Source organism: Staurois parvus, unplaced genomic scaffold, assembly GCF_062004578.1.
Source record: "Staurois parvus isolate SC_StPar_1 unplaced genomic scaffold, SC_StPar_1.0 ptg001417l, whole genome shotgun sequence".
NCBI lineage: Eukaryota > Metazoa > Chordata > Amphibia > Anura > Ranidae > Staurois > Staurois parvus.
Window position 1 is genome coordinate 21712 of NW_028319213.1, and position 21667 is coordinate 43378.

Genomic DNA, 21667 nt, shown 5'->3' on the forward strand with positions numbered 1-21667 from the left:
CAATTCTGTGTCTGTGCGAGTAACAATTCTGTGGCCCTAAGTAAAGTTTCTGTGGCCCTAAGTAACAATTCTCTGGCACTCAGTAACAATTCTGTCTGGCCCTGAGTAACAATTCTCTGGCACTCCGTAACAATTCTGTCTGTCCCTGAGTAACAATTCTCTGGCACTCAGTAACAATTCTGTCTGTCCCTGAGTAAAAATTCTGTGGCCCTAATTAAAGTTTCTGTGGCCCTAAGTAACAATTCTCTGGCACTCAGTAACAATTCTGTCTGTCCCTGAGTAACAATTCTCTGGCACTCAGTAACAATTCTGTCTGTCCCTGAGTAAAAATTCTGTGGCCCTAATAACGTTTCTGTGGCCCTAAGTAACAATTCTCTGGCACTGAGTAACAATTCTGTCTGTCCCTGAGTATGAATTCTGTGGCCCTAACTAGCGTTTCTTTGTCCCTAAATAACGATTCTGTGGCCCTCATTAACAAGTCTGTGTCCCTGAGTAATGGTTCTCTGTCCCTAAGTAACTTTTCTCTGTCCCCAATTATCGTTTCTGTGGCCCTAACTCTGTCCCTGTCCCTAGTACAGAGCGGTCTGCCTCTGTTCAATGACTGCAGGCAAATGAAGAATTCCAAAATGGCCGCTATTTATAGCTCGACCATTACACAGTGCTGGCTGGCTGGCTGCTGATTGGCTGATGCGATCACATGTAGTTGAGGAATGCATTATGGGTCAGCGCGCCTTGTCTGCGCGCCTTCCCAGACATCCCCGCTCCGTCGCCGCACATGTCAGCCGCCATTTTCTGAAAAATTTCGATTCGCGCTTCCGAATTAGGCTATTTTTCGGATTCGGCACGAATCGAAATTTTTCCGATATTCGACTCGAATTCCACTTCGGATACTTCGATTCGCTCATCTCTAATTACAATCTTAATATATGTACTGCTGAAACGAGCGCCACAGAAAGTCTGGTCTTCTGAAACTATCGGGATTGTTCTGCAGGCAGCTTACATACAAAAAAAGTTATAAAACTAGAGCTTGCAGAGTACATCCAAATGAACGGATCTACTTGTGAGTATCTGCTTATAAAGGGTTAATAGTCTGTTTGGCGGAGTGAAGCGTGGGTGCACCGCATTACACCCCCCTCCCTAAACTTTCTGCACGAGGGGAAATTTCCTATTTGAGGATGTGAAGTGGAAGGAATTTCCTGCGTGGGTTGATGAGGTTTCCTGCCGCAAATGTTTTGGACAGGACCTGTTCTTCCTAATGGAGGTGACGAGCGAGCGCCATTCACTGCCAGACACATCTGTCCCCTCCCCTTAACCTCCGTAGTGCTGGAGTGTGAAACACGTCACCTTGAAGCAGATGAAAGTCCATTCACTAAAAAAAATCACATACAGGTTTTTGCTTTTATTGCAGCGTTCATTCAATATAATCCTTGGTGTCCCTGCCATGACAGGGGGGACAACGCTTTTGTCCCTATAGTATTATAAATAAGAGGTACCGTTGATAAGGAGTGCCAACATCCCTGTATTGTAAGCTTGAACCAAAAGAGATTATGATAGGTATATGGGACTTCAGGGCACAAACTATACTTAAAACCCATAACGATTCAAATTAAATGTTCTTATTCCTTAGCTCTTAAACATGTTTTTTTCTGTCTACAAAAGCTTTATTGGAACTTCACAATTATAAGGTACAATCAACCAGAAAACGTTCTTATGAGAAGTCCGACAGAGTTCAACAGATATACAATGCTGTCATAAAAAAACAAAATGAACCAAAACCTATATCACCAACTATGCAAGGGTCCGCAGTAAGAAGCTTTATTCAGTCAGAAAAATACCCCTCAAAGGAGGAAGTAGCCCAAGTAATAATAAAGGTACTACATGATATTGGTTGACCATGGGCACCTAGCTCCCAACCCTCCTAACTGTGCGGCTCTCATGTATACTGTCCAGAAAAGCTAAGTATATCACATCCAAACCTAGGAACCGAAACAGCCAGAAAGAAAGATGTACTGAACCGTTAAAGGTTCTGTGCGCTCATCTAATGGGTAGGCTAGGCCTTATAGATGTCTTTTGATACCTAGAGCCTGACCCGGAAGGGAGTAGAATAGTAAGGCATTAAGTTGCCCATCAACAAGGTCAGTGTTGATGTGGGAATCCCTCCCGCTGAGCTCTTGTGTTCTCCCAGTGGGTGCACGGAAAGCCTTCCCTGCTGGGAGAACACAATGATTGTTAGCGGCTATAGCCACTGGCAATAAGCGTAGACTAAAAATCTGATCTGCTATAACCATCAGCCTGCAAATGATGGATCGAAGCTCTGCCAGTCCCTGTTGAACTGGCCGAAATTCGATCCATCTATTTCTGGTTAAGGAATGAAGGGCAGAGACCAGGTCAGAAAAAAAACAAAAAGAGGGGGGGGGGTGTCATGGAATAAGGAAGAGGTGGTGGGAAGGGGGGTTCAGGGGAGGTAAGGAGAAGACTGAATGCCCATGGGGACATATGGAAGATCTTCTGCTTCTGACCCCTATTTCCCCATACCAGGTCAAGGGCTGTCCCTTCCAGATATATTTTCACATACATCGCCTTATTAGCCGTGGAGAAGGATGATGGTAACCATATTGGGGAAGTCTGTAGTTTTTATAGAAAAATTTCAGTAATAAAAGTGAGGTTTGTTCCATGTTTTTAGGTCTTGTTGCATACTCCTGTAGTTCTGGGAGAAAGTGACTAGCTCGGGCAAATTGGCTAGAAGCTGGATCTACAGATTGATATGGCCTCTGATTGCCATTAGAATGGGAAAGTATCTCCGCAATGTTAAATTGCGTCCAAGGGAAGGGAGAAGTTCAGGGCATAGTATTTCCCATAAATAATTTGGAGGTTGGAAATGCTCCACGCAAGATTAGGCAGAGTGGTGGATGGTTCAGAAAGGAGCAAAAAGATAATTGTCCACAAAACCTGCAAGCTTGTACTCCCTATTCCCAACTGAAATGCCCTTAACAGTCTGATTTGTATGGAGGGGCTCTAGCATCATCACAACCCTGTCTAGTACCTCCAATGATTCTGAAGGCATTTGATATGTGGCTGTTCACCCTAGCTCTCACCTGGGGGTAATATAGAGTGACCGTATGAAATTGCACATATTATGCTCAAGGCCCAAAGTTTGCAGGACTGCAGCCATCCTATCACCCTATCAAATGCCTTCTTAGCATTCACAGACTGAAAAATCCCTTGTTTGCGTGTGGAGGTTACTGACCTTAACCGTGTTTTCTCTGGCTTCTTCTTCAGGGATAAAGCCCTGGGAAATCAAAGAGTCAAGGAATGGGGTTAGGAGGTTTGCCAGAGGTTTTGCAAATATTTTTATATCTATGTTTTTAATAACTCTATGAGCCTATAATTAGAGACCTTCCCCTCTTTGGGTATCAGTCAAGTAAGCCTCCAGGAGGCTGGGTGACGAGTGCTGCAACTTGGCTAGGGAATTGAAAGCCACTAGAAATCTTTTGGCCAAAAGGCTTGGCAGACATTTTATAGTATTGAGCCATAAGGCTGTCCGGCTCTGGGCTCTTTCTGGGCTTCATTTAGATCGGTGCCAGGGTACATTCCTCTAGGGGATTGGAGCCTGTTTTTTGTGTGGGCATCAACTTTGGACAGTATTGGTCTAAAAACTCCCAAATTTGTTTCTGTCTGATGGGCTGCGTAAGGGGTATGAGGTTCTGGACTTGGGTTTTAAAGATGGCTGTAGTGCATAAACGTATTTTTACATCATAAACCACATTGAAAGGCTGATAGTGTTGTAATGTATTGCCAAGAACAAACACACAAACACACAATCAATCAATCCCTTCAATACCTCACAAGCAATATCCTTATACAATATCAAGTATTGGTTGGGTACAGTCATTGTAGATGTGGGGTGCGCTTGACATGTTTTGTAAACCTCTTCAGCTGCTGGAGGTAATAAGCATTGTCTATAATATAAACAGATAATTACAATACATACATAATTGCCTCACTCGCATACAGCCGTGGCCAAAAGTTTTGAGAATGACACAAATATTATTTTTCACAAAGTCTGCTGCTTCAGTGATTTTTAGATCTTTTTGTCAGATGTTACTATGGTATACTGAAGTATAATTACAAACATTTCATAAGTGTCAAAGGCTTTTATTGACAATTTCATTGTGTATGCAGAGTCAATATTTATAGTGTTGATCCTTCTTTTTCAAGACCTGCAATTCTTACTGGCATGCTGTCAATTAACTTTGGGGCCACATCCTGATTGATGGTAGCCCATTCTTGCATAATCAATTCTTGGAATTTGTCAGAATTTTGTGGGTTTTTGGTTTTTCTTTTGTTCACCCGCCTCTTGAGGATTGACCAAGTTCTCAATGGGATTAAGGTCTGGGGAGTTGGCCATTAACCCAAAATTTTGATGTTTTGTTCCCCAAGCCACTTGGGTATCACTTTTGCCTTATGGCAAGATGCTCCATTATGCTGGAAAAGGAATTGTTCATCACCAAACTGTTCTTGGATGGTTGGGAGAAGTTTCTCTCGGAGAATGCTTTTGTGCCATTCTTCATGGCTGTATTCTTAGGCAAAATTGTGAGTGAGCTCACTCCCTTGGCTGAAAAGCAACCTCACACATGAATGGTCTCAGGATGCTTTACAGTTGGCATGACTGAGGACTAATGGTAGTTTTTGTTTGGATGCCCCAAACAATCAGAAAGGGGTCTCATCAGAGAAAATGACTTTACCCCAGTCCTCAGCAGTCCATTTGCTGTACCTTTTGCAGAATATCAGTCTGTCCCTGATGTTTTTCCTGGAGAGAAGTGGCTTCTTTCCTGCCCTTCTTGACATCAGGCCATCCACTTCCTGCTGCCATTTCTGGGTGAGCTCTGCACTGGTGGTGCCACAATCCCACAGCTGAATCAACTTTAGGAGACTGTTCTGGCTCTTGCTGGACTTTCTTGGGCACCCTGAAGCCTTGTTCACAACAAGTGAACCTCTCTCCTTGAAGTTTTTGATGATCCAATAAATTGTTGATTTAGGTTCAGTCTTCGTAGCAGTAATATCCTTGCCTGTGAATCCCTTTTTGTGCAAAGCAATGACTGCACATGTTTCCTTGCAGGCAAATTTAATATTTGTGTCATTCTCAAAACTTTTGACCAGGGCTGTATACAAGTTCAGTCAACCTTTGTCAGCCTATGGGAGAAAACAAAATGTCAGTCTTTTATCTCAAAATCCAGGAAGTGGCCAGTAATCCCAGGAGAGCGAATGGGACAAACCAGGAATTACAAAAAAACTCCACATGGTAATAATAAATGATATATAAAATTACAGATGTCAATTGCGTATGAGAGAATCCCTCTATCCCCATATATTAGATGCAGCCATAGCATAATGTACTTCAGGAGTGGCAATTGATATTCATACCAACAGCAGTACTTTCATTGTTCGCCAAAGATATGCTCTATATGCATGTGGCTTATATATCACAAATATGTGGGTAAAAGGTCTGTATAGACCAGGTGGCAGGTCGCCATGGTGATTAGAAATTGCATACTGGCACCTGGGTTCACACACTGCCTCCCATTGACTTCAGTGCAAAAACTCCTGTCAATAGCAATCCTATGTAAACCCTTATCTCTGCATGCCACTCTTCTCTATCACTTGCGAGTCTGAAACGTACCTCTGCAAACTCACACAGGACCCTTTTCGTAATGGCACTCAAAACACAAATGTGTGTGGATCACATCTGTGTGAACTACCTCAATAGGAACACAAAATATTTAGCCTGTCATGCAAATCTGTGAGTTTGAAAACACATCCAGAATCACATATGCATGAACCAGGGCTGCTCCATTAACACCTGGGTGTTTTTGGGATTGCAGCAGAATTGCTGTGATTACAAAACGCAGGTTCAGGTGCCATTATTTTCAATAGCACCATAAACGTGGCGCAGCCTGATTGTTGCATGGGAAATCGCATTGTGTGAGGCTTGTCGCCCAAAAGTTGCCTTGCCCCGGGTGCATGTGCCTATGCTAAAAAAAGACCTGGCTCCTAACTTTTTTTTTTTTTTTTTTTTTAATCTAGCTCCTAGATTCAAAGCAAATTTTTCAAGTCCTGGTATAGACCATTATAAATAATCACTGAATAATGTTGTAACTCTATACTAGGAGTGCTAACTGAAAATTGTCTACAGTTGCTTTAAACTGATCATTTTTACAGACCGATCTGGAGTCCAGCCTGATGCACATTGTGTGTTAATCCACTCAATATTGAATTGTGTTGATTTGGTGTGTAACACACAATGTATTGTACTGTCTGTAGATATTTGGAAAATTAAATTCACGATATGATGTAAATTTTTTCGATCTTGAATTTCATTAGCCTTCCCAATAGTGTTGAAGTACTGGGAACTAAATGGGAAATCTTGTTTAATTTCTTTTTTTTTTTTTCCCCTGAGAAAGTCAGTCATGTAATTTCCCAAAAGGGACACTCTACACAGTCTGGCTGTTGGGTGTTTCTGTATTGTTCAAGGGCTGATAAATCTGGTTGCAGTCAGTCAACCAGCAGACCGAGTCTTGAGTTCCCTGTTCTGTGAATGGTGAGCTTCATTCATTCATGCGCTCAAAATAATTGTCTGTATTGGCTCCCATTAGAATTACAACTTCACAAGAAACAAAACTGCCAAGATTTTTAAAGTGGACCAGTTAATTTTACATGTCTACAGGAATAAATTCCTTACATTTCACACAATGTACAGCAACAATGTTTAATAATTTTTTTTTAATAGAATAACTCCCACCTTTTATGATTGAAAAGCTATCCTTGAGGTCCTGTCAGTGACAAGTTTGGATGGTGTCATTAGTTTGTTGCAAGCAAGAGGAAGCATGTCCTCAGTCTCTTCTCCCCAGATGATCATACTGCAGCAATATACCTTTTTTATAGCAAGTCACAAGGTGACACACAGCAGCAGGACCTAATCGGTGTCAGACATTTGGGCACAGCCAAGAACTACGCAGGCACCAGGATTTACATGACTGTCCTCTCTGAATCCACATCTCTGTCCAGGAGGTAGATGGTGACCTTGCATGAGCCGAAAGAGAGATCTGTTCGTGTAATACTGACCTATTAATGAGCAAACTGCACTTATCATGAATACAGGTCCATCATGGCTATGGATCTCCTAACTTGTGCCCATGCTATTTGTTTTGTTTATTTGATTTGTCTTTTTTTTTGTTTTTTTTTCCAAAATAACATGCCTATACCTTGCTCTGTGCAGTGGCTTTGCACAGAGTAGCCCCAGTCCTTTTCTTTTTGGGTCCCCGCCAGCACTCCTGGCTCTAACCCCTCCCCCCCCCCCCCCCCTCAAGCAGTACCCCCAGGGAAAGCTGCTCACCCTGGGGGCACCGCTACGTGTTTGTCCCTGAGCAGCTGCTCTATGCATCCATAAGACATAGAACTGACCACCCCCCCCCCCCCGCGCTCTCCTCATTGGCTCACTGGCTGTGATTGAAAGCAGCCAATGGGCTCCCGCTGCAGTCTCAGACAATGAGGAGGAAGAGTCCCCAGACAGCAGAGGCTGTAGAGAACATTGCTGGTTCAGAAGGAGCTCAGGTATGGGTGGGGGGGCCGCTACGCACAGAAGGCTTTTTTCCTGAATGCATGAAGGTAAAAAAGCCTTGAGCCTTTAGAACCACTTTAACTAATGTAGATTAAATAAAAAAAAACAAAAACATAAAATACCTGGTCGGTCATAGGGAATTGAAGTCAGATCCAGACAATTTTTTGATTTAAATCGAACTAAAATATGATTAAATAAAATGATTGTGCACCTAGAATGGAAACTTTAACAGAGGGTGTATACAATATCAATTAATAATTTGCAGTGCTTAACTAAACAAACTATTGTGTAAAAAGTATGTACAATAATGATAGTTGGTGTTGTCATATGGAAATATGTTTAAATGTGCATGAAGTTTACTGCTATTTCTGCACTCAAAGAATGTGAGTTTTATTAAAAACTGTTTTTGATTCCAGTGCTATGAAAGACCTGGGAATTCCCTTCCTATACCAGACCCTTATCCAGATGAGGGTCTGGTATGGATTTTAATGAGAAACTCCCACACACTTCCTTCCTTCCTTCCTACTAATATGTTAGAAGGGAAATATTGCTGAGATGGAAACTACTGTCCCTTCCTACGGTCTCTGGCTGGAAGGGGGGAAATAACGGGGCTCAACAACCCCTGTATAAGCTCACATCCACAAGCCGAAATTGTCCAGCAAAATTTGGGCTGGCTCAGTGGAGGCACAAGGGTTTTGTGGTTTAAGTTATTGATACCTCGTGGGTGTACATCTGGGGGCTTGGTAGTGCTTAGATACTTTATTTTTATCTGTATTACCTTGTCTTCGTTCATGCCTCCCTTTTCACCTTTCCTTCCTTCTGCGCCCCCCCATTTCTCTTTTTAAGCGAAGCGCCATATTTGTAGCAATAACTGATTCTTGTCTTACACTTACTCGTGTTGTTCCTTCACCATTGCATAGAACCTCTCCAACAAACATAACGACTCTTTGACCCTTCATGTTCCCTACAATGATGTATGTCTTGTTGTTCACTGATCATTTTACCAGGTTTATATGTATGTCTGTTTGTACTGCTTAACAAATTCAATACCTTTTTAAAGTTCCACAATGTAAATCCATTGTTGATCATGGTGTCCAGCGACGCTTATCCGTGTTAGTTATGATGAACAAAACCCACCAACTCTCCAAAATAAAAAGCCGACACAATCTACTCCCAACTGAATGCAGCTGCTATTGACTCCCAGTCCCCACCACGGAATGTAAACAAAGGTGTGGTATTCTGAGTGACCTTGTCGACCAAATCCAGATCTGATGGACTAATCCGGCAGTTCATTTCCTAGTCATTATAAGGAAGATTTTGAACCCTTTTCACTGAAGTCACTAATCAGTGGAATATATATGGGCACTTGATCACTTTCACTGAAACCACTAATCGATGGAATATATTAAGTTCACCTTATGGACAAAAATAATAAATGCACATTTTTTTGCAGGCAAAATAAGGTGCATTTATTATTTTTGCCCAAATGCCTGGAAAGCATTGCATCAGCGATCAGTAGATGGCTGATGCCATGCAGGTCTCCTGCAGACCTGTCAGAATATCTGCTTGCTGTATGGGATATCCTGGCAGGAAGCTTCATTGAACTACCACAGCACTGCAAAGCGCTGTGCTTGTTCATTTAAAACTACAGGCCCACAGCCACTAAGGCCACTAAGGCTGTTGGGACTTGCAGTTCATTCATTCACAGAAGTCCGTGAATGAATGATGCGGCTGTGTTGGCGCAGCCCCGCCCGCCCACGCTGTTTTAATATCTGACAAAGTACGGGAGACTTCTCCCCATATTATCTGTCAGAGGGAGGGGGGCGGCTGCGGCTATTGGGAACATGTTACATGTTCCACCTGTTTGTAGGGTAGAACATGTAACATGTTCCCAAAGGTGAACGTATTCTTTTTTTTAATGTGTTACTAAGCCCACAACTGTAAATCAGTCTGTAAATGCAGTGAGGTGATTGTAGCTTTATTAGTGCACTTGCGACAAACAACTGATTACTGTCCGTGATGCACTTTTTTTTTTTTGCACAAATATACAAATTTCAGAACAAGCTTTCGGGGTATGTCCCCTTTTTTTCCAAAGTCCAAGCAGTACCTTGGTAGTACTGCTTGGACCTTGAAGAAGGGGACATACCTCGAAAGCTTGTCCTGAAAATTGTATGTTGGTGCAAATGAAAAAAGTACCATGGACAGTACTCCATTGTTTCTATATGCAGTGAAACCTTAGGGGTTAATCCTCTGCATTGTGTAAAAAGGCTGTTTTGATCCTGACTTCTCTGATCCTCCCCTTCTTCCAGTGTCCCCTTCTTATCTCCTGATAAGTCCTATAGTTTGGAGTCACTCTGCATAGGCTTGGTGTATATTGCTAGAGAGGTGTTTTTTATTTATTTATTTATTTTTTTTTTTTTTTTTTTTCTTGGGAGAGTGCATATGATCAGCACAGGTCTAATCAGTGCTTTCCAGACAGAGGTCATGGGTCCTGCATCCTCCTAGAGCAAAATGAAAACTCCTCCTACAAGCTTTAACATGTGCTCGGCAGTGTGTCTTGAACCAGTCTGTCCATTCTTCTCTGACATCAACAAGGCATTTTCATCTACAGAACTGCTGCTCACTGGATATTCTCTTCTTCGGACCATTCTCTGTAAACCCTAGAGATTGTTGTGTGTGAAAATCCCAATGAATCAGCAGTTTTTGAAATGCTCAGACCAGCCTGTCTGGCACCAACAACCATGCCATATTTAAAGTCCCTTAAATCCCCTTTCTTCCTTATTCTGATGCTCTGTTTGAACTTCAGCAAGTCGCCTTCACCATGTCTAGATGCCTAGAGTTACTGCCATGTGATTGGCTGATTAGCAATTTGTGTTACCAAGCAATTGAACAGATTTATCTAATAAAGTGGCCAGTGAGTATACAGTTGCAAGAAAAAGTATGTGAACCCCTTGGGATTACGTGGAGTTTTGCATGAATTGGGCATAAAATGTGCTCTGAACATCTAAGTCACAACAATAGAAGAACACAGTCTGCTGAACATAATACTACACAAACCTTAGATACTGCCATGGTTTAATTGCACATAACATGTAAACATTCACAGTGCAGGGAGGAAAGTATGTGAGGCCCTAGCTTAATGACTTCTCCCAGAGCTAATTGGAGCCAGGAGTGAGCCAACCTTGACTCCAATCAGTGTGATGATATTGGATGTGTTGCTGACAGCAGTCCTGCCCTTAAAAAAAAAACAAAAAAAAAAAACACACACCTGTTTTGGGTTTGCTGGTTTCAAGAAGCACTGTCTGATGTGAGCCATGCCTCGCAGAAAAGAGCTGTCAGAAGACCTACGATCAAGAATTGTTGACTTGCATGAAGCTGGAAAGGGTTACAAAAGTATCTCCAAAAGCCTTGATGTTCATGTGTCCACGGTAAGACAGACTGTCTACAAATGGAGAAAGTTTAGCACTGTTGCTACTCTCCCTAGGCGTGGTCGTCCTGTAAAAATGACTGCAAGAGCACAGCGCAGAATGCTGCATGAGGTAAAGAAGAATCCCAGAGTGTCAGCTAAAGACCTACAGAAATCTCTGGCACATGCTAACATTTTTGTTGACACATCTACAATAAGGAAAACATTAAACAAGAATGGAGTACATGGGAGGACACCACGGAGGAAGCCATTGCAGCACGTTTGAAGTTTGCAAAAGAGCACCTGGATGTTCCACAGCACTACTGGCAAAATATACTGTGGACAGATGAAACCAAGATTGAGTTGTTTGGGAAGAACACACAACACTATGTGTGGAGAAAAAAAGGCACAGCACACCGACATCAAAACCTCATCCCCACTATAAAACATGGCGGAGGGAGCATCATGGTTTGGGGCTGCTTTGCTGCCTCAGGGCCTGGACGGATTGTTGTCATTGATGGGGAAAATGAATTCCAGAGTTTATCAAGACATTTTGCAGGAAAACGTACAACCATCTGTCCGCCAACTGAAGCTCCGCAGAGGATGGGTGATGCAACAGGACAATGACCCAAAGCATACAAGTAATTCAACAAAACAATGGCTGCAACAGCACAGAATACGCCTTCTGGAGTGGCCCAGTCAGAGTCCTGACCTCAACCCGATTGAAATGCTGTGGCATGACCTTAAGAGAGCGATTCACACCAGACATCCCAAGAATATTGCTACACTGAAACAGTTTTGTGAAGAGGAGTGGTCCAAAATTACTCCAGATCGTTGTGCAGGTCTGATCTGCAACTACAGGAAAAGTTTTGGTTGAGGTTATTGCTGCCAAAGGAGGGTCAACCAGTTATTTAAGTCCAAAGGTTCACATACTTTTTCCTCCCTGCTCTGTGAATGTTTACATGTTATGTGCAATTAAACCATGGCAACATCTAATGTTTGTGTAGTATTATGTTCAGCAGACTGTGTTCTTCTATTGTTGTGACTTAGATGACGTTCAGAGCACATTTTATGCCCAATTCATGCAAAACTCCACGTAATCCCAAGGGGTTCACATACTTTTTCTTGCAACTGTATATGGATGTTTATCTTTAACTGTTACATGTTTTGATTCTATAGATATTTGATGTGGATTGAAAATGTTTGACGCATGGAGGGTAATTTAATAAAAACTGCAGCAGTTGGGCATGGCAACCAATCGGCCTTTGCCTGCTCCAGTTTTGTTAAATTCCCCCATTGTATTTTTACACATTAGTTTGGTTCACCTGACTTCAGGAAACTGAAGTTAATTAAAACCAGTGAAAGGTTTCATGAGAGAGTCTCAGCTTGTATGGACTTTAGATGGGTTTATATTTTAATGCTTAAAGAAGTTTTTTTGGTTTTGCTTTTAGGTCTCCCTCCTTCACAGTGGTTGCGGGAGGATGTGTGTCAGTGGCTGCGTTGGGCAGAGCATGAATTCTCCCTTCACCACATCGAGAATAACACCTTCGAGATGAACGGGAAAGCACTACTTCTCTTGACGAAGGAAGACTTCCGATACCGCTGTCCGCACTCAGGTGGGTCGAATCGCAGATATGTGCTAGCTCTGCCTGAAAACATAGAACAGACTGCAGATTATTAAAGGAGCAAGGCAACTGAGGAACAATGAGCCACATTAACCACTTCAATACTGGGCACTTATACCCCCTTCTGCCCAGGCACATTCCACCTTTTTTTTTTTTTTTTTTTTTTTTTCTGCTTGTATTAATTTTTTTGTATTTGAGCTCTAGCTGACTTTTCCTCCATCCTGTACGTTCATACCCAAGATACGGACCTTTGGTTGCAGGGATAGTGGAGGTATCAGTGGACTATGAGTGCATTGCCATCGCCACACTTGTACTTTGTTTAGAACAGTGGTTCTCAACCTTCCTAATGCCACGACCCTTTAATACAGTTCCTCATGTGGTGACCCCCAACCATAAAATTATTTTCGTTGCTACTTCATAACTGTAATTTTGCAGTGGGAGGAATAGTGTCCCATCGTTGGTGTCAGTGGGAGGAATAGTGCCCCATCATTTGTGTCAGTGTGGGAGGAATAGTGCCCCATCATTGGTGTCAGTGTGGGAGGAATAGTGCCCCATCATTGGTGTCAGTGTGGGAGGAATAGTGCCCCATCGTTGGTGTCAGTGTGGGAGGAATAGTGCCCCATCGTTGGTGTCAGTGTGGGAGGAATAGTGCCCCATCGTTGGTGTCAGTGTGGGAGGAATAGTGCCCCATCGTTGGTGTCAGTGTGTGTGTGTGTGTGTGTGTGTGGGAGGGGAATAGTGCCCCATTGTTGGTGTCAGTGGGGGCATCGTTGGTATCAGTGGGGGAGGGGGAATAGTGCCCCATCGTTGGTATTAGTGACACCAATGATGGGGCACTATTCCTTCCACTGACACCAATGATACTTACCTTGCTGACCCCTGCTCCAGCCTGCGCTCGCTCTCTCCCTCTCCCATCTACAGCCAGCATACCTGGCTGCAGCAGCAACATCTGCACGGCACAGACACTTACTGGTCAGCTGTCTTCCTTCTCCGGCCGCTCCCTCCCTCGATCTTCTTTGATCTTCGTGCTGCCGCTCGGCTCCTCCTCTCCAAGCTCCACCTCCTTGCCGGTGATTGGCAGCCAGTGTGCCTCTCCTGAGCTACAGTTCCAGTGGCCAATCACCTGACGAAAAGGTGGAGCTGGTGAGTGATCCGGGGGTGTGGCCAGATGACAGGGGTGGCATGTCATCCCGCCCACACATCGCGGTCCAGGGAAATGTGGGCGTATCTGCATGTGGGCGGACCCGCCTGGAGACTGATAGAGAAGTGGTGTCTCGGTTCCTAAGACCATCAGAAATATGTGTTTTCCGATGGTCTTAGGCGATCCCTGTAAAACGGTTGTTCGATTCCCCCAAAGGGGTCGCGACCTACAGGTTGAGAACCACTGGTTTAGAACAAGTCCCTCTGTTGTAGTGGCAGATGGCACTTGTCTCTCTATTCAAAGGGCTCTTCAACAAATGGCAACAGCTTGTGGGAAGATTCAGTAGGCGGGAGTTGGAGGCTGCATATGACTGTTTCATGTTACACCCTAAACATGGGTATACGTTTTTAAGTATGGTCAAAAAAGTGGACTATGCTTTTTACGCAAAGCACTCTTAATACAATTCAAATAGGCAACTGCTACATAAGTGAGCCAAAATATGGCTAATGCAGTATCCTTAATAATGCTTATAACCCATAAATAATATAAGCCAGAAGATGATGGCCCATCTTATCAAAGGAATCATTTTATTGAAATGTATTCTCTGGAAGATATCATTAAGAGGTCTAGGGAAGACAGCAAGTTCAGCAAAAAAATTGGGTCTAGAAAGAAAATCAATATAGTATATATAGTAATATGAATCTTTCAGAATATCAGGCCATATATATTACAGGGTGAAAATCACTTTTGCCATGTTCTGTCCTGCTGTAACCCACTGTTTTGTCAGACATCAGGATGTTCCACCTAAAGGAAGGAGTTAACCACCCCATGGAGGTAACAGTGAGGGTGGACAAACACACCACAGATCAGTGAGAACAAGCAGTGTGAGGGTGTGAGTACCTCCTCTATGGCTGCTCTGTCTAGTTCTAGTGCTTGGACACTGAAGACATGTGGTATATTTCTCAACACCATACTGGAATTGGCCATGTTACTAAAAGGGTGCTGCAACAACTAATGTCTGGTCACAGTATACAACCTAGATGAAATCTGTACCCAGCACTCCAACAAGCTTGTTTCAAACTACAAAGCTCTTTATACTTTTATGATCACATAAAAACAACATTTTGGGACCATGCAAGAACCCTTTCTCACATGCCCCAGAGAGTTCCAAAACATTGATTTTTCAATGCGATCGTACAAGAATAAAGATCTTTGACCTTTGAAACAAGCTTGTTAGTGTGCTGGTGACCTGTTTCATCTAGGCACTGCAGAATGCTGATTATAGCAGTTTCAGGCCAGTATGCAATGTAATCCAAATCAGACCTTTGTTGGTTATTGGACAGAAAAGGATGGGAAAGTCATAATTTTTTTTTATTTTATTTTTTTTCTTCACTAGGCCAGAAAGTGAAATTTTGACTAGGAGCTGATTCCCTCTTATCCCCTTTTTTCCCATTGGCTCTGGGGCAGGAGGATACAGAGAGTAAGAATAACCCTCTGGTCAGGGTTTCTGTTCCTGCTTTTTCATAGTAATATGTAAAACTACACAAAGCCACATAGCAACTTCAAAAAATACTTAAAAATTAAATACATGCAGATTTTACGCACAAGCAGGAATGGGTCTTGAGGGTGTCCATACACAACCAAATCTCAACACAGTACAAGCAGTGAATAAAGAAAAAAAAAAATTTAACCATAAAGATGTGCAGAGGCCGTAACCGGCATGGCATCTCTGACCTTTTTGAAAGTGCTCAATGGCAAACATAGAGATTCTCCAGCATGTTGGCTAATTTCTGCATGAGGTGGTGCTAAGGAGACTAACAAAAATGACTACAGGTGCACCGTCAGCCAAATTGGCGGACCTACCACGTGTTTCAATTAGTGAAATATCTACCCACGTGTGGAATTGGGGGAAAATGACAAATGCAAGAAAAAAAAATCAGTAAATTCCAGTTTTATATGGCATATATTAGAGTGTAAACGGGCCTGGGACAGCTTTACTCTGGTTATTTGCCCAATCCAATAACGCAAGCACCTATTTCTGCAGGTGACGTGTTGTACGAGGTTCTACAGCAAATCCTGCGTCATCGCAAACTGCGAGCGGTGCACCCATCTGTTTTTCACACTGGAAATTCTCTGCATGGTCAGCCTGAGCTAATGATTGCCCACAACCACCAAGAAGGTAGGTGCTCATCAAGCACATGTGGAAGAATTCTGAAATGATAAAAAATATTATATGAATATATATCTGTTCTATTTCAAAACTGGCTAGATTATAACATTTTGCTAATGCAGAAAATAAGGTATCTGTAATGTTCTTAAAGTTGCAAAAAATAAAAGTTTTGAAACCTAATCCTAATCAAATTTCATCAGGCATCAACATAATGACCTGACCAAGAACCCAAAAGAGTTTCAAAAGCTTGAATCTTTAATAACTTAACTGGACTTATCAGATAATGATTAGTGCAGTGATGTGTCAGTTGGGCGAAATAAACAGGCAGGTGAGCTGTGGTTTTATTTGCCTAAAGCCTACCAGTCAGTTGAGTTTTGCCATATAGCAAAAAAAGTGGCTACTTGGCTGCACTCTGAAAAGCAATATACTGTGGAACACAAAGCATAGGCACCAAAATCGCATTTTATACTGTTTGTCAGACATCAGGATGTTCCACATTTGTCAGGTGATTGTCTTTTTTTTTTTTTATATGTATTATCTGTTGCTCATTTTTAGACCATATCCAACACCGACCTCCAAGGGCCCACTCTGAAGTCCTTCCACAGAACACCCCAACTATTGAGCTACGACATCGATCTCTATCCCCTATCCCCACTAACCACCATGCCTCACCAGATCCTGAACCTCGCCCACTCCGCTCACCACTGGAGAGCAGTGTACGCCGCCCCTCCCCTGCAGAACGTCTCCACCGCCTGCAGAATGAAACCAACCACCACAATCATGATACCTACCCTTTATCTGTGTCCCCGGCTGAAGCCAATCATTGCCCCGCTGAAACGCAGCCAAAACCAAGCAGCCCACGGCAGGAAAACCCACGGGTTATTCAGCTAATGCCTAGTCCCATCATGCACCCCCTGCTTCTTAACCCACGCCACACCTTGGAGTTCAAACAGCCACGACTGGGCATGGAAGATGGTCCACAAAGAGAAGGGAAGCCTATGAATTTATCACACCGTGAGGAGATGGCATTCATGAATCATTTGATGGTGTCCATGTCTCCACCTGAGGGACAGTCCATGCCTATAGGGAGAATAGCTGGTGAGTGTCCAGTGTGCGTTTTGTGTATAGAAGGAGGGGGGGGGGGGGGTGTATCTCAATTAGCTTGAAACATTCTTAACTGGATTGAGCTTTTGACTAAACTATTCAAAGACATTTATTTGTAAATGTTTCACTTTAAGCCACTCCAATGTAGCTTTAGCCGTATGCTTAGGTTCATTTTCCTGCTTGGAAGGTAACCCGCCAACCCAATTTCAAATCTGATTGAAATAGATTTTCTTCAAGAGTTGCCCTGTATTTGGTGCCATCCATCTTTTCCTTCGTTACCAGTTTTCCTGTCCCTGCTGATAAACAAAAAGGTGGCAGCATTATGGTGCGGGAATGCTTTTTGAGAGGTGAAGAGAACTCTTCCCAAAGGGCAAAACCTTCTCTGGTAACCACTGACCAAACGGGCAAAAGCATGCACTATGGAAAAATAATGTTTTCACTTCCTGTTGCGAAGCGAAATCTACCCAATGGGACACTGGCAAAAAAGAAACCTTTTACCTACGCTATCCAAAAGAGAAAAGTTTTGGCTTTACGAAAGGTAAATTAAGTCATAGAGTAATTTTGTAAAGTTAAAGTAGAACTAAAGGCAAAACTTTTATTATAGAGTTGAGAGATTGCAACACCTGTTGTTTTTATTGCTGTCTGTGCCCCCATTATAGAGAGATTCACCCTCTCTAGTTGTCCTGTTACAATTATCATCAAAGGTGAACACAAAGTAAACAACAAATTTTGGGTTGTTCCCAGAAAAGTAATAGAGGAAAAATTTTACAATGGGGACACTAGTTCTGGTGACCTGAGGTCCCCAAGGAATTCCCTTCAGTCATTGGTTATAACCTTTCCTTACTCTCTGGGGGGAAAAAAAACCGTTCTGCCTGTAGTTCTACTTTAACTAAGGCATACTAAATTTGGTGTGGGCAACTAGGCTTTAGTGACCTCTGGTCATGAAAGTGTTAAAGTTGAACTTCAAAAATGAACTGTATTGCATACTTGCTTACAAGCTGGGCCAGTGTACGTATACATATCTCCGCTCTCACTATACATATCTGTGTGCTGCTGGGGAAGCTGACAATCCCTATAGTAGTTGGCACTTCTAAACTAATAGCCACAATCTTCAGTTCCTGCTGGAAGTTGTGATATCCCTGCTCTCCACCTCATCCAATCAGAGAACAGCTTGTATTCAGTGAAAGAAGTACACTGTATTATATGAATGGCAGCGGTGGTAAGCAAGCAATCCCCTGTGGTCAGTGTGCATAGGTGCAGCCTATCCTACAGGAACTGAAACATTGCAGCTGTTACTGTAGTAGTGACAACTACTAGACTGATTTTCAGCTGCCCCCTGTGGCCCATCAGGTATGAGATATGCATACTTAGTGTGCCAAGCTGGATCAATGAAGTATGACATACAAATAATTTCTAGAGTTCAGCTTTAAGACAATTGACACCCTCCCCCCTTCCATAATGTCAATCTTGAAGAAAACATGCAGCTGCTCATGGCTGTACACTTGCCATGTCACAAATGTATACCTCATGTCGTGTTTGGCAGGCAGTACTGCCGCCATATGCAACCCAATCGTGTGAGTGAATATAATCAAATGAATATCTGTCCACTGGGTGAAATGCGTGTGAGGTGCCTTCCTTCGTTATGTGTGCCAGTTGCAAGAAAGAGGTTCCACTCTGTACAAAATAAGTTTCTGCAATGAGTGCAGTATTCTCAAGTCTTTATTCATCTTGGTACAAACGCAAGCATAAAATTATTATTAATAATATATTTTAATCTGGATATGTGTATAGACAAATTTTTTTGTGGTTGGCAACCTAGAGAAAATAGTTCATATGCTGAGGATTTAATCACTGCAAACTATTTTTTTTTTTTTTTTAATTTCCTTCCTAGACTGTCGGCTACTCTGGGATTATGTGTACCAGCTCCTGTCTGACACCAGATACGAGAACTTCATCCGCTGGGAAGATAAAGAGTCGATGATCTTCCGAATCATGGACCCCAATGGCCTGGCGAGATTGTGGGGGAATCATAAGGTATCTGAGACATTCCTGACATTTCCTCTACAACGATCTATTTAGCTGCATGAGGCAGGCTGTCACCAAAAATAGCTGATTATGCAGGTACGCAGCACCAAAATTTAAATTCTCTATTCCTCCTCTGTCTTTTGGAGTCAACAGCCCTGCTTGTTTATAAAGCTGCCCTGTGCAGTTTCAGTCACTCATTTGCACTTTTCCTTTGACTACTATGAAAATAAACTAACTGAAAACAAACAATCTGAATTGCTGTTAACATCACCAATGTTTATAAAGTTTCTTCTATTCATTTTCTTTTAACTTGCTAATTTTTATCCCACCCTCAATCTGGCATGATATGGGTTTTAAAGGGATGGCTGAATCCTCCCCCCCCCCCCCCCCCCTTTTTCTTACCCAAAAAGTTTAATTTGTTAATACTTTTTCATGTTCTAATTACCCATTGCAAACCATTACTAAGAAATATATGGAGAACAATGTTGGGCCAAGGGGCAATGAATGGCAAAGGTTATTTTCTGATATTTTATATATTTTCTCCTTTTTGTTCTTGACCGTTTTTTTCCTTCTCTTTCCCTCTTGTGGGCTTCTTCTCTCTCTGTTGCTCTCTTGCTTCATTAACCTCTATTTTTCGTCACTGCTCATTTTTATTCTCTTTTTAATGAACAGAACAGAACGAACATGACGTATGAAAAAATGTCAAGGGCACTCCGCCATTACTACAAACTAAACATAATTCGCAAGGAGCCAGGACAGAGGTTACTGTTCAGGTAACAAAGGATGCTTCCCCAGCCAGAGATCTGGCCCCATACCATGTGCTGTTCAAACCCAATGCACACACCTTACTCCGGTAGTATAGTAGGCCATGACACCACAAAGCCTGTGTGCTAAGAAATCAACTCACAAGACACAACGTATTGCAGCTTAGCAGTCCTTGGATATGGTGGTGTATTAGTTTTTTCTTTTTCAAGCTTTTTCCTCTTTTACCTGGTGATCCTGCCAGTAACACATTTCCTGTCCTAGGGGACTACCCGCTCACAGTACTGCATCCATGCAAGAGCAGTGTTGTCCCCATAGGACAGAAGGTGTGTTGGGACTACAAAACGCCCTTGTCCTCTCCAAAAGTTAGAATGAATGTGTACTATAGCTCAGAGGAGAACTGGGAGCGGCTGATCTTGGCTCGATTGACAGGGTAGTTTTTTTTACTTATACAGTTTAAAGAGTTTTTGTTTACTTTTTTTGCTCCCCTTTGGTTTCTTTAAATAGGAGAGTAAAATAAATTTCTTCAATATTAATCACCTAGAAAATCTTTGCCTTCTGAGACCTTCTTATTTATTCATTTTCCCCTCCTGGCAGGTTTATGAAAACACCAGAAGAGATAATGAGTGGCAGGACAGACAGACTAGAACACCTGGAATCTCAGGAGCTGGACGAGACAATGTATCAGGAGGATGAATGTTGAAGTGGCGACCCTTCTTGATAAGGACAGATCCTGCTCAGTAGCCGACTAGCCTGGAGTCACTGAAGGGCTGGAGGTGGATCCACTAAAGGACCCACCCTGACAATGTGCAGTAATACACGCCCTCCCTTTGAAAAATGGACACACTGGCTGCTGCTGGGGGTAACTTCTCCAGACGCAGTTGGATTCTGGTACTCTCAGGGAGGGATGCAGTTCGGCACCTGTCGAGTCCCTTTTCTTTTATGAAATTAGTCCTGACTTTATTTCTGCAGAAATCATATTTTTGGAAGTATTTGCACTGGAGAATATTACTTCGGACGACGCACTGTGACCGTGATGGCCGCATTGGGACTCTTTCCATGCGTTGCCCTCGCTTTTTTTTTTTTCTGAACATGTTTCTTTAATCTTTTGCATCACTTGTAAATTGCACTAGAGACATTTTAACTACATATCTTCTACTTTACCTGTTTTACATGTGGTGCCACCTGCAGCCTTGAACTTGTGACATTATAACTGGCGGGCTGCGACTTGGCCCGTTCTCATTCAGCATTACTTCCTGTTTATGCGCTATGCCACTTCCTATCATCATTGCCACCTTCTCAGACACTTATTTTTCCTATGAAAAAAAAGACAATAATACTACAAATGTATGTATGGGGTGGATAAATTCCTCTGGCAATGAAGGGAATTTTTATCTTTCTTAACTAGTTTTTTTTTTTTTTTTGGTTTGTTTCTATTTTATTTTTTTAACAAATTATTTGTTTGGAAAGAAAATGGGGAAACCTGATTTTCCAGTGCCACTAAATATCCCATCTGCTCTCTTGTACGTGTGCGGTTTAGGCCTTTTTTTTTTTTTTTTCATCAAATAAAGGCCAGAAAACTAAGATGTAAATGAGTCCCTCGACCCGGTCTCAAATCTTTATGTAAATTATTTCCATCTGTAAAAGATCTAAGATCTATGGGATAATGATGCATACATGTATCAAGCCAGTGAAGCACATACGGCATCTATCCAAGTTATGCAAATAAGTATGTGATCACCAAAATCAATATATAAAGTATTGCAAATCAATATTAGTACTTGATTAATACTCTTTAAAGTGTCAAGTGCAATAA

The 21667-nt window shown here is 42.4% G+C and overlaps 1 protein-coding gene across 3 annotated transcripts in view; it reads left to right on the forward strand.

Annotated features, from left to right (window-relative positions):
- The window catches only part of LOC149436145 (transcription factor ETV6-like), a 33973-nt gene extending 12538 nt beyond the window's left edge, over nucleotides 1-21435 (forward strand). For all 3 annotated transcript variants that reach the window (XM_089661952.1, XM_089661950.1, XM_089661951.1), the window contains exons 3-8: nucleotides 12476-12640; nucleotides 15835-15969; nucleotides 16516-17058; nucleotides 18956-19098; nucleotides 19762-19862; nucleotides 20449-21435. In XM_089661952.1, coding sequence (XP_089518078.1) covers nucleotides 12476-12640; nucleotides 15835-15969; nucleotides 16516-17058; nucleotides 18956-19098; nucleotides 19762-19862; nucleotides 20449-20554 — 1193 coding nt within the window. In that variant the 3' untranslated portion in view covers nucleotides 20555-21435. The remainder of the gene's footprint in view (nucleotides 1-12475; nucleotides 12641-15834; nucleotides 15970-16515; nucleotides 17059-18955; nucleotides 19099-19761; nucleotides 19863-20448) is intronic.
- The last annotated feature ends 232 nt before the right edge of the window (nucleotides 21436-21667 follow it).